Below are 13,931 nucleotides of genomic sequence, written 5' to 3' on the forward strand. Positions count from 1 at the left end.
TGAGAAAACTAAAAGGTGTGCAATTTTCATTGTCTAATTTATTGATGGTCCCTAACAAGCCCCCGGAGATAGGCTGTCCAAAGTCAAACCAACTTTGCCACAGTCGCCTAGCTAAAGCTAATTGGCAAAATAATCTGGCTAACTCTTCCCACCTGCGAACACACAAAAGAGACACCCACATCAAACCACACCCCAAAACCAACTCGCATTTGATTTAGGTGTTGGCCTCTAGCATTTCTTAATAAACCAAATCTAAAATGAGGCCAAATCAGGAAGTGCAGTTGCCCTTTAAGAAGGTTAAGATTAGAGTGAATCAGTAGGGAAAGCCATGAGAAGAGCCCGAATCATTCAGACGTTTTGATAGCGGCCCCTTTGATCCTTTCATAACGAAGCAGCCCATTGAACATCATTGTGACAAGTTACATACGGTGCAGGAATTACAGATCCCTATAGATTTTTCAAATTTTCAAAGCCCTCGCTTAGTTCAGTTGACATAGGAGAATATCAGTGGAACGGCAGCCTTACATAACAAGGGGAGGTGGGAGACAGTGTTCACGATAACCAACATGATAATTTGAGTGCTCTCGAGTTTGGCCCATTGAGTGTTCTAAAGTTCGGCCCATGTGCTCAATCCTACATGGTCATTACCCCTACCCCATCTCACCTATCTACCCCACCCCTGGCTAACTGAAGAAGCATTGCTATTTCTGAAGTAGCATTAGTAGCACTAATTCTTACTTTCCCCTTCACTAGAATTAGTCCCATATTCCTTAGACAAATTGCACCTATTGAACTAAAGAATTCTGTCTCATTTTTATTTATGATTAAATGCATGTCCTTTGTGTTGATATGCCCTTATTTAAGCTGTTTTGATGCTAAATGTAATTCAATTTGTGTTTCTGTTGATTTGACATTGTTTATGGCATTATTCTTGCTATCATTAGCATGTTTGCTGCATAGTATGTAATAGTATCAAAATCACACTGAATCAGAAATTACGTGAAATGGTATAACTGTACCGTGTCCACTGGCTTGACACGTCACACATTTGGCATTGATTATAAGGATAACATCTCCACAGCCGTCACTGTTGTCCAGTTTTGTGGCCAAATTGCAAAAACTGTCAAACATGGCCATGGAGTACTGTGTTTAATGACAAAAACGTTCATTTTAGCATTCAGGTAAAGTGTCGTCAATGCCAACTGTGGCATCTCATCATCATTCTAGACTCATCTACTCCTCCCTCTCTACTTCTACCACTCTCCTCACTCCCTCTCTCTCCTTCCCTCTCTCTCCTCATCCCCCTCTCTCCCCCTCCACTCCTCCTTTTCTCTCCAGGCCATCTACTATGAGACAGGCTTCATGGTGTGTGCCGTGCTCGGCCTGCTCTTCATGGTCCTGCTGCCCCTGGTCGGCCTCTTCTTCTGCCTGTGCCGCTGCTGCGACAACTGTGGCGGCGAGATGCACCAGCGCCAGCGGAAGAACGCAGACTGCCAACGGGGCCTGCTCACCACGCTGCTCTTCGCCACCTCGCTCGTCATCACGTGAGTCCACATCCGTTGATATCTTCATTCCATGCATCACTGGTGGCAGTCAACTAAAAGTGTTCCCCCTGCCTTTGTATAGGCAAGGATGGTTCGCTTAGTTCTTTTCCCCTTCTGCTTAAAAGTATGACTTCAATGGGTTTAAATTGAAAATGTTGTTTAAACAGGCCCTGGGTGTTGTTTTAGGGGGTATTTTGTGCCTTGTCTGGATTATAATCTAGGGAAAACACTGGGTAACTATGAAGGCTGCACTAGAAGGTTTGAGGCCACCTGGTCTACCTCAGTGCTGTAAATGTAACACTATAATGCCACACATTAATCATGGCTTACATTAATCATGGCTTACAATCACAGCTTACATCAAGAGACCCCATGGAAATCTTCCTCAAAAGGCCCACTACTACATTTATAAGCAAGGTAGAGTTTGACATTTTACATAGAGATATACAATACATTTTTACTCAGTCTCATTCTCAACAGTCTTTTTACTTAATTTATGCTGTTCCTGCTTCAGTGTTTTCCCTCACAAGCTTTTACGAACACAGTACATCACCTACTGGCTTGCATCACTTTAAAAACCTCAGGACATTAGATATCCAGTGGTGATTGTGAGGAACAAATGGCCAAATGTACTTACAGCACATTATGGCCTAGGCAGTAGAAATAGCCAAATATGGACACAATACAGACAGTATCTGTGGCTTGCCTCTGGCTCTACGGTGGAGGAGAGAGGATTCATCAGGCTTCTTTTCTCTATTTGATGTTCTTGACTCTATGGCTTTATTGGAGAGAGTGCGGCATTATTAGAAATTCCAGAGTGGAATCCTAGCTGCCCAGAGACAAGTGTCTGAGAGAGTAACCACCTAGAGCCCTTATTAAATCTCCCCGGCCACCAGACAAAGATTCTTCACCGATTCTAATGAAGCAATTACACTGGGCACAGGAATGAGGAGACTGAGGGACGTTTTACAGTGATGACAGGAGGTGGTATTTATAAGAAGAGTTTTGATTTGCGTAAGGCTTGCAGGAACATTATTAGAGAGGCAGAGAGAGGATTAGACATAAAAAGGACAGGGGTGGTGTATTTTACATTATTTCCAAGAACTGTTTGATTGAATGTGAAAGCTTATTTGAAGGTTTAGGTCTATAAGGCTTCCAGGTGTGGATTATACACTGAGTGTACAAAACATTAAGAACACCTGCTCTTTCCATGACAAACACTACCGGTCAAAAGTTTTAGAACACCTACTCATTCAAGGGTTTTTCTTTATTTTTATTATTTTCTACATTGTAGAATAATAGTGAAGACATCAAAACTATGAAATAACACATATGGAATCATGTATTAACCAAAAAAGTGTAAAGCAAATCAAAATGTATTTTATATTTGAGATTCTTCAAATAGCCACCCTTTGCCTTGATGACAGCTTTGCACACTCTTGGCATTCTCTCAACCAGCTTCATGAGGTAGTCACCTGGAATGCATTTCAAGTAACAGGTAATATGTGGAATTTCTTTCCTTCTTAATACGTTTGAGCCAATCAGTTGTGTTGTAACAAGGTCTGGGGGGTATATAGAAGATAGCCCTATTTGGTAAAAGACCAAGTCCATATTATGGCAAGAACAGCTCAAATAATCAAAGAGAAACGACAGTTCATCATTACTTTCAGACATGAAGGTCAGTCAATACGGAACATTTCAAGAACCTTAAATATTATTCAAGTGCAGTCACAAAAACCATCAAGTTATCACGTTTCAGGAGAAGACCCAGGTATAGAACGGCAGGCAGTCTCAGGGTCAGGGCAGGCAGAGGTCAATAATCCAGGGTGGTGTGACAAGGTACAGAACGGCAGGCAGGCTCAGGGTCAGGGCAGGTAGAATGGTCAAAACCGGGAAAACTAGAAAACAGGAACTTGAGAAAGACAGGAGCAAGGGGGAAAACGCTGGTAGGTTTGACGAAACAAAACGAACTGGCAACAGACAAACAGAGAACACAGGTATATATACACTGGGGATAATGGGGAAGATGGGCGACACCTTTACGGGGGGTGGAGACAAAGGGCTGTGAGACATGGGTTTGATTCTAGACACATGAAAAGTGGGATGTATACGGAGGGTACGGGGCAACAGAAGACGAACAGCAGAGGGGCTAATGATCTTGGAGATGAGGAAAGGGCTGATAAACTGGAGGGACAGTTTGTGGGACTCCACCCGCAGGGGCAGATCTTGGGTGGACAGCCATACCTTCTTCCCGAGATGATGACGGGGTCTGGTGGCGGTCCGCTTGTGGTCGATACCTGGAGGTGGTCTTGAGAAAAGCAGACCGGGTTCTCCTCCAGACGACAGCGGAGGACAAACATCTGGGCCGAGTGTATTGCGGACCTCTTCCTGTTGCTCCGAGAAGAGCGGGGGCTGATAACCAAGGGAACACTCAAGGGCAAAAGACCTGTGGCAGAGCAGGGAAGAGGGTTGTGGGCGTATTCGACCCACACTAGTTGCTGGCTCCAGGTGGTGGGGTTGGCGGAGACCAGGCAGCGCTGAGTCATCTCCAGGTCTTGGTTGGCTCGCTCTGACTGGCCGTTGGACTGAGGGTGAAAACCGGAGGACAGGCTGGCTGACGACCCAATGAGTGTGCAGAACGCCTTCCAGAACCGGGACGAGAACTGAGGACCCCGGTCGGAGACCATGTCCTCTGGGGGTACATGGATCCGGAAGACGTGCTGCACCATGAGTTGGGCCGTCTCTTTGGTGGAGGGTAGCTTGGGGAGAGGAATGAAGTGGGCGGCTTTGGAAAACCGGTCCACAACTGTCAGGATGGCGGTGTTGCCATCAGACGGGGGAAGACCCGTGACAAAGTCCATGAATATGTGAGACCAGGGACGGTGAGGAACAGTCATAGGTTGGAGGAGACCAGCCAGAGCTTGCCGAGGAGTTTTGTTCTGCGCACAGATCGTGCAGGCGGCGACGAACGCGGAGACGTCAGGAACCATGGTAGGCCACCAAAAGCATTGTCGCACAAAGGCCAGGGTCCAACGGGAGCCCGGGTGGCAGGCAAGCCAGGACCGAGGAGCGGATAGCATCAGTAAAAAACATCCGGTTCGGCTGGGAACGCTGCGCCTCCCGGACCTGCTTCCCTATTTCCCAACTGAGTGCCGTCGCCAAGCACGAGGTGGCAAGGATGGTCTCGGATTCCGGGGGTGTAGCCGCGGGGCAATAGCGGCGTGACAGCGCATCTGGCTTGATATTCTTGGATCCTGGTCAGTATGAGAGGGAGAAGTTGTACCGGGTAAAAAGCAGGGCCCATATAGCTTGCCTGGAATTGAGACGCTTGGTGGTGTGGAGATATTCCAAGTTCTTGTGGTCTGTCCACACAATGAACGGATGTTTCGCCCCCTCCAGCCAGTGCCTCCACTCCTCCAACGCCATCTTCACCGCGAGAAGCTCACGATTCCCCACATCGTAATTCCTCTCCGTGGTGTTGAGGCGATGGGAGAAGAAAACGTTGGGATGTAACTTGAGGTCCAGGGCCGAACGCTGGGACAGGATCGCCCCCACTCAGACATCCGAAGCATCGGCCTCCACCACGAACTGGCGGGACAATGGGAGCAGTGGTGAAATGGTGTTTGAAGTCTCGGAACGCCCGGTCAGCAGCTGGGGACAATGTTAACGGAACCTTGTGAGTGGTGAGTGCAGACAGGGGGGAAGCCAGGGTGCTGTAACCCCGGATAAAGCGCCGATAAAAGTTGGTGAATCCCAGTAAACGTTAGCTGGGGCCAATCCACCACCACGCTCACCTTCCCGGGATCCGTCTGTACACTCCCTATAGCGATGATGTAGCCCAGGAAGGGGATGGTGGAGCGATGGAATTCGCATTTCTCTTGCTTTCACAAAAAGCTGGTTTTCCAGGAGGCGTTGGAAGACCTGTTGGACGTGGAGCACGTGTTCTTGGGCGGAGTGGGAGAAGACAAGGATGTCGTCAAGGTAGACAAACCGGTTCAACATGTCGCGGAGAACGTCATTAACCAGGGCCTGGAACACAGCTGGAGAATTGATAAGGACAAATGGCATGACCAGATACTAGTAGTGGCCGCTAGCCGTCTTGAAGGCAGTATTTAACTCGTCCCCGTCCCGTATCCGTACCAGGTGGTAGGCGTTCCGTAGGTCCAGGTAGTCGATGCACGGGCGCAGGGTTTCGTCCTTCTTCTCCACAAAGAAGAACCCTGCACCGGCAGGGGAGGCAGAAGGACGGATGAACCCGGCAGCTAGGGAGTCCTCAATGTAGGTCTCCATAGCCTTCATCTCCAGACCCGACAGCGAGGACAGTCACCCCGGGGCGGAGTGGTGACTGGGAGATGGTCGATTCCGCAGTCTTAGGGTCGGTGCGGCGGAAGCGAAGTGGCCTGGGCCTTACTGATAACCTCCCTGAGGTCCTGGTACTCCGCGGGAATGGCGGAGAGGTCCGAGGCAACTTCCGAGCCCCCAGGAAGATGTCCCGGGGCAGGCTGCGCTGACTTCAGGCAATGAACGTGACATCCATGGGAATGGAGATGGGTCGTGTGGGGATGCTCAGCTCGGACGCCAGGGTAGCGTCCATAAAGCTCTCAACGGCCCCAGAGTCGATGAGTACCCGGAGAGATTTAGATTTGTTCCCCCACAGCAACATGGCATGAAAAGTGGTGTGAGTAAGGGGAGAGGAAAAGTTCTCCATATGGCCCACCAGAGTACTTGCTCCTACCGGTGAGCCTGGTCTTTTAGTGGACAGGTGGACACAAAATGACCAGTAGTCCCGCAGTACAGGCAACTCTTTGTGTGAAGCCTGTATTGCCGTTCGGCTGGAGACAGCCTAGCTCTGCCTAGTTGCAATGGCTCGGGAAGAGGTGAATTGGCAGACTTCGGAGACTCTCGGGGGAACTCGGGTAGCCTCGGGTTCTCTCGGCAACAGAGCCGTCGGGGACTTCCGGCATATCTCGGAGGCGAGGTGGAATCGGACTTCCTCTCCTTCCTTCGTTCCCGTAGTCGCCAATCGATCCAAATGGTCAAGGCGATGAGCGAGTCGAGATCCGTCGGTAGTCCCGGGCTGCAAACTCGGCCTTTACTTCCTCTGATACTCTGTGCAGGAACGTGTCGAACAGCGCTTCTGGTTTCCAGGCACGATCAGCTGCCAACGTGCGCAAATCCACTGCATAGTCTGCCACACTGCGGGATTCTTGCAGAACTGGAGTAACTTCCGGGCAGCCTCTCTCCCGGACAATGGAGCATCAAAAACCTTCTTTACCTCCTGCATGAACTCCTCCAGACTGAAGCGTACGGCCAACTGTTGTTCCCACACTGCCGTAGCCCAGGCGAGAACCCTCCCAGACATCAGAGTGATGAGGTACGCTATCATAGAGTGGTCCGAGGGGAAGGAGGAGGGCTGCAGCTCGATGAAGAGCGAACACTGAGCAAGAAATGCCCCACAGGTTCCCGAATCACCAGCGAAGTGTTCCGGGGGAGGTAAGCGGGGTTCTCGGGAAACCGGGGTGGCCACCTCCGAAATTGCAGCCCAAATAAATGCTTCACAGAGTTCAAGTAACAGACACATCTCAACATCAACTGTTCAGAGGAGACTGTGTGAATCAGGCCTTCATGGTCAAATTGCTGCAAAGAAACCACTACTAAAGGACACCAATAAGAAGAAGAGACTTGCTTGGGCCAAGAAACACGAGCAATGGACATTAGACCGGTGGAAATGTGTCCTTTGGTCTGGAGTCCAAATTGGAGCTTTTTGGTTCCAACCTCTGTGTCTTTGTGAGACGCAGTGTGGGTGAACGGATGATCTCCGTATATCTATTTCCCACCGTAAAGCATGGAGGAGGAGGTGTTATGGTGTGGGGGTGCTTTGCTGGTGACACTGTCTGTGATTTATTTAGAATTCAAGGCACACTTAACCAGCATGGCTACCACAGCATTCTGCAGCGATACGCCATCCCATCTGGTTTGGGCTTAGTGGGACTATCATTTGTTTTTCAACAGGACAATGACCCAACACACCTCCAGGCTGTGTAAGGGCTATTTTACCAAGAAGGAGAGTGATGGAGTGCTGCATCAGATGACCTGGCCTCCACAATCCCCCGACCTTAACCAAATTGAGATGGTTTGGGATGAGTCGGACCGTAGAGTGAAGGAAAAGCAGCCAACAAGTGCTCAGAATATGTGGGATCTCCTTTAAGACTGTTGGAAAAGCATTCCAGGTTAAGCTGGTTGAGAGAATGCCAAGAGTGTGCAAAGCTGTCATCAAGGCAAAGCGTGGCTATTGGAAGAATCTCAAATATAAAATATATTTTGATTTGTTTAACACTTTTCTGATTACTACATGATTCCATATGTGTTATTTCATAGTTTTGATGTCTTCACTATTATTCTACAATGTAGAAAATAGTAAAAATAAAGAAAACCCTTGAATTAGTAGGTATTCTAAAACTTTTGACCGGTAGTGTAGACTGACCAGGTGAATCCAGCTATGATCCCTTATTGATGTCACTTGTTAAATCCACTTCAAACAGTGTAAATAAAGGGGAGGAGACAGGTTAAATAAGGATTTTTAAACCTTGAGGCAATTGAGACATGGATTGTGTGCCATTCAGAGGGTGAATGGGAAAGACAAAAGATTTAAGTGCCTTTGAACGGGGTATGGTAGTAGGTGCCAGGCACACCGGTTTGGGTCAGGAACTGCAACGCTGCTGGGTTTTTCACACTCAACAGTTTCCCGTGTGTATTAAGAATGGTCCACCACCCAAAGAACATCCAGTCAATTTGACACAACTGTGGGAAGCATTTGTCATGAGCCTCTCACTCCACCGGGTTACCACCTTAATTTTCTTCCACTCTGCTCACCACTCTCTCTACTCAGCCTAACTAGCTCCACCTGTCCCTGCTCTGCTCTGCTCTAATTACTCTGCCAGCTGCGCTGCATTACCCACTACCTCTCCCAGTATTTAAGGCCCTGTCTTTCAGCTCTCCGGTGTCAGATCGTCTGCAAAGCTCACACCCGGAACCTGTTTGCTCGCGCTTCTGGCTCACCCTGGTTTTGTGACCCCGGACCTGCCTGATTTTTGGATACTCTTCTGCCCCAGGAGATCCAGACCTGCTTCTGCCATAACGACTCCTGACTACTCTTCAATCCCGGTAACTCTGACCAGCCTTCTGCCTTGCTACTACGTATTTTGGATTTCCCTTGAACTGTACTGCTGCCTTGTTTCATTCCGCCCTGTTGTGTCTGTGTCTCCCCCCCCCAGGACTTCTGGACCACCCACCACCGGCTTCATAGGACGCATCGCTGCCACTGGGGGGGGCACAGACCCAGCACATTGGACGGGATCCCTGTTACCCCTGGAGCCTTCATTCACTCCCTACTTCCCTTTTCCCTTAAGTTTTAATAAACTTTCTGGTGTGACGCAATTGTGGTCCTCTGGTCGTCTGTCTGAACCGTGACAGTACGATCTGACCATTATGGACTCAGCGCACACTTTCCCCGACATGGAAACCGATGAGCATGAGCAGCAGTTCCAGCAGCAGCAACAACAACTCGCCATGATCATTCAACTCCTCACCAACCTTACCCCAGCCAGTCTGCCCACCAGCCCTGCCCCCGAGTTACCTGCCCCGGTCATTGCAGCCGCTGCTCCGGAACCCAAGATTGGAAACCCCGAGCGGTTCAACGGCGATTCAACCCAGGTCCGGCCATTCCTGACTAGCTGCCGACTTCAGTTCTCCTTGCAGCCAAGGACCTTCGCCACGGAGGGGGCTAAAGTTGGGTATGCCATCACTCACCTGACGGGCCGAGCTCGACTCTGGGGAACAGCAGAGTTCGAACGTCAAACCCCCGCATGTGCAACCTTCGACCTGTTTGCTGAGGAGATGCTGAAGGTGTTTGACCTGGATTCACCAACCGCAGAGGCGTCTCGTGAACTGTTCAGTATTCGACAAGGCAGACGTACAGTCGCAGACCATTCCATCGACTTCCGAACCCTGGCTAGACGAAGTTCTTGGAACACACCATCGTTGGTGGACGCGTTCTTCCATAGTTTGGCTGACTATATCAAGCACGAGTTGGTCTCCCATGAACTGCCTTCCACTCTTGATGAAGCCATCGCACTGACTGTCAGGATCGACAGAAGGATACAGACCCGTCGTCGTGAGAGGGGGCGCCAAGGGCCACCTACTACCGGCATTCGGAGAGATCCGACTGGGCTCCTGTCATCTACTGCCACTCACCCAGGTCAGCTTGATCAGTCTGAGCCTATGGAGATTGGGCGAGCCTCTCTCACTCCTGCAGAGCGCCAGCGCCGCTTCACCTCAAACCTCTGCCTCTATTGTGGAGGTGATGGACATCGTGTGGTAACCTGCCCTTTAAAGGGCCGAAGCTCACCGGGCATAGGGGGAGTCCGGTTGAGTTCAATGACCATCCAGTCCTCCGACCGCAAACCCCTGCTGCAAGTTCACCTCCGCCTCTCTGACTCAACTCACACCCTGGCTGCTCTGGTGGATTCTGGCGCCGAAGCCAACATAATGGACATCAAGCTGGCACGCCAACTGGGACTGGAGAACCTCCGTTTGACACCTCCTATTCCTGCCCGGGCACTGGACGGACACTTACTCGGATCGGTCACTCATGTCACGGCCCCGGTCTCGATGGGTCTGTCCGGAAACCATCAAGAAACTATCCAGTTTCACCTGCTCCCCTCTCCAGGCCAACCCCTCATCCTGGGTTACCCATGGCTCCGCCGGCACAACCCTCAGCTCGACTGGGTGACCGGGGTGATCAGGGAGTGGGGAGAGGACTGCCACCGAACCTGCCTGCTTGCTGCCGCACTACCCCCTCGGCCAGTACCTACTAACTCCGCTCCTGACCTCTCCAATGTCCCAGAATGCTACCATGGTCTCAGAGAGGTGTTTAACAAAGCAAGAGCCACATCTCTGCCCCCTCACCGACCGTACGACTGTGCCATCGACCTCCTCCCTGGAACAGCCCCTCCAAAGGGTCGTCTTTATTCGTTGTCTGCTCCTGAAAGAAAGTCCATGGAGGACTACATCAATGGCTCTCTGTCCGCAGGATTAATCCGTTCATCTTCATCTCCTGCTGGTGCTGGCTTCTTCTTTGTGGGGAAGAAGGACGGATCTCTTCGCCCCTGCATCGACTACAGGGGACTCAACGACATCACAGTGAAAAACCGTTACCCTCTGCCTCTGCTCACCTCTGCTTTTGAGTTGCTCCAGGGAGCCACTGTTTTTACCAAGTTGGATCTCAGAAACGCTTACCACCTAGTGCGGATCCGGGAGGGAGATGAATGGAAAACCGCATTCAATACACCAACAGGCCACTACGAGTATCTGGTTATGCCTTTTGGCCTCACCAATGCTCCTGCTGTGTTCCAGGCTCTAGTGAATGATGTACTGCGGGACATGTTAAACAAGTTTGTCTTCGTTTACCTGGATGACATCTTAATCTACTCCAGAAACCTGTCTGAACACACCCGCCATGTCCAGCAAGTCCTTCATCGTCTTCTGGAGAATTCCCTCTACGCCAAGGCAGAGAAATGTGAGTTTCACGTCAAGACAGTGGCCTTCCTGGGGTACATAGTGGCAGAGGGAAGTATCCAAATGGATCCTGCCAAAGTATCAGCAGTCACTTCATGGCCAGTTCCGGAGAACAGAAAGAAGCTGCAACAGTTTCTGGGGTTTGCTAACTTCTATAGAAAGTTTATCCGGAACTACAGTACCGTTGCTGCCCCTCTCACTGCTCTAACCAGCACCAAGCAACCCTTCACCTGGACCCCAGCAGCCGACAAAGCCTTCAGTACCCTCAAGGTGAGGTTCACCTCCGCTCCCATCCTCCAGATGCCTGATGTGGACCGGCAATTCATTGTGGAGGTGGACGCCTCGGATGTGGGAGTTGGTGCTGTGATTTCTCAGTGGGCTGCGGAGGATAGGAAGCTCCATCCCTGTGCCTTTTTCTCACGTCGGTTGTCCCCCTCTGAGTGCAATTACGACATAGGGAACCGTGAGCTGCTGGCTGTGAAGCTTGCCTTGGAGGAGTGGCGTCACTGGCTGGAGGGGTCCACCATTCCATTTCTCGTTTGGACCGATCATAAGAACTTGGAGTACATCCGCACGGCCAAACGGTTGAACTCCAGGCAGTCCCGCTGGGCCCTGTTCTTCACCAGGTTTAATTTCACTCTGTCATACCGGCCTGGATCACGCAACACCAAGCCAGACGCCCTCTCCCGTCAATTCCAGAAGGATGACACCCCCTCCAAGGACCCTGTGTCGATTCTGCCAAGTCCCTGCATCGTTGCAGCTCTGACCTGGGCTGTTGAGGAACAGGTGCTGGAGGCTCTCCGTAACCAGCCAGGTCCCAGCACTTGCCCAGCTGACCGCCTTTTTGTCCCCGAAGACCTGAGGTCCCAGGTCGTTCAGTGGGGACATGACTCCCGCCTAGCTTGTCACCCTGGCTCCACCCGCACTTACAACCTGCTCGCCCAGAGGTTCTGGTGGCCCTCTCTGAGAAAGGATGTACGGGAATTCGTCCAAGCCTGCCCCATCTGCAACCAACACAAGTCGTCCTGCCAGCCCCCAGCCGGATTGCTGCAGCCCCTGCCTGTGCCCAGACGTCCCTGGTCTCACATCGCCCTTGACTTTGTCACGGGGCTGCCCCCTTCAAGTGGCATGACCGTCATTCTCACCATAGTTGACCGTTTCAGCAAGATGGCACACTTCATTCCCCTCCCCAAGCTCCCAACCGCCAAGGAGACCGCCCAGGTGGTCCTGGAACACGTCTTCCGGATCCACGGACTGCCAAAGGATGTAGTTTCTGACCGTGGTCCACAATTCTCCTCCGCTTTTTGGAAGGAGTTCTGTCACCTGCTGGGAGCCACAGTCAGTCTGACTTCCGGATTCCATCCCCAATCCAATGGGCAGTCAGAGCGGGCTAATCAGGAGCTCGAGAAGGCACTGCGATGCATGACTTCACGCAACCCCCACTCCTGGTCGCAGCAATTGACATGGGTGGAGTACGCACACAATTCTCTGACCTGCTCTGCCATCGGTATGTCCCCTTTCCAATGTGTTTATGGATACCAGCCTCCTCTATTTGCCAGCCAGGAAGAGGAGGTTACTTGCCCATCTGCACTTGCTTTTGCCCGTCGATGTCGCCGCACCTGGTCACAAGCCCGAGCCACACTCCTCAGATCCGTTGCCAGCTACACTACCGGGGCCAACCGTCGGAGAATTCCTGCTCCCACCTACCATGTTGGTCAAAGGGTGTGGTTGTCATCGAAGAACCTGCCACTCAGGGTGGAGTCGCAGAAGCTGGCACCTCGGTTCATTGGCCCATTCCCTATCATAAGAGTGATTAGCCCAACTGCTGTCCGGCTCCAACTGCCTAATTCCCTGAGGGTGCACCCCACTTTCCATGTGTCTAAGATTAAGCCCATCCATGAGAGTCCGCTGGTCCCTGCTGCGCCTTGTCCTCCTCCTCCACGGCTCGTCGATGGTGGTCTGGTTTACACCGTCCGCCGCCTGCTTCGGTCCAGACGGAGGGGTAGGGGTCTCCAGTACCTCATTGACTGGGAGGGCTATGGACCTGAGGAAAGGACCTGGGTGCCAGCTAGTCGGATTGTGGATAGGACTCTCATCACCGCTTTCCACCAACGGCATCCTGATCAACCTGCAATCCGTAGGGGCCGCCCCAGAGGGGTCCCTAACCGTCCTGCCCGCTCGGCTTCCTGTCCTGTGCCTGATCCTGTCTCGGGACCTGTCCCATCTCCCGACCACGGCCCTCCGGCTTCCTCCGAGGATGAGGACGTTCACTCGGACCGTTCGGAGGAGTTCTAGCCCTCCTCCGGCTCCCCTCCTCCCGCCCGGCGTGGTGTTGCTCTTGGGACTTCTGGGGCCGTCCCTTGGGGGGGGGGTTCTGTCATGAGCCTCTCACTCCACCGGGTTACCACCTTAATTTTCTTCCACTCTGCTCACCACTCTCTCTACTCAGCCTAACTAGCTCCACCTGTCCCTGCTCTGCTCTGCTCTAATTACTCTGCCAGCTGCGCTGCATTACCCACTACCTCTCCCAGTATTTAAGGCCCTGTCTTTCAGCTCTCCGGTGTCAGATCGTCTGCAAAGCTCACACCCGGAACCTGTTTGCTCGCGCTTCTGGCTCACCCTGGTTTTGTGACCCCGGACCTGCCTGATTTTTGGATACTCTTCTGCCCCAGGAGATCCAGACCTGCTTCTGCCATAACGACTCCTGACTACTCTTCAATCCCGGTAACTCTGACCAGCCTTCTGCCTTGCTACTACGTATTTTGGATTTCCCTTGAACTGTACTGCTGCCTTGTTTCATTCCGCCCTGTT

At 51.6% G+C, this 13,931-nt stretch overlaps 1 protein-coding gene across 1 annotated transcript in view; it reads left to right on the forward strand.

Annotated features, from left to right (window-relative positions):
* The window catches only part of LOC311105097 (prominin-1-A-like), a gene marked incomplete at its 5' end in the record, with an annotated part of 133,076 nt that overhangs the window by 49,483 nt on the left and 69,662 nt on the right, over positions 1-13,931 (forward strand). Inside the window, one exon of the mRNA XM_084147098.1 lies at positions 1,339-1,544. Coding sequence (XP_084003224.1) covers positions 1,339-1,544 — 206 coding nt within the window. The remainder of the gene's footprint in view (positions 1-1,338; positions 1,545-13,931) is intronic.

The sequence above is a fragment of the Coregonus lavaretus genome (assembly GCF_964263955.1).
Source record: "Coregonus lavaretus genome assembly, chromosome: 29".
NCBI classification, from domain to species: domain Eukaryota; kingdom Metazoa; phylum Chordata; class Actinopteri; order Salmoniformes; family Salmonidae; genus Coregonus; species Coregonus lavaretus.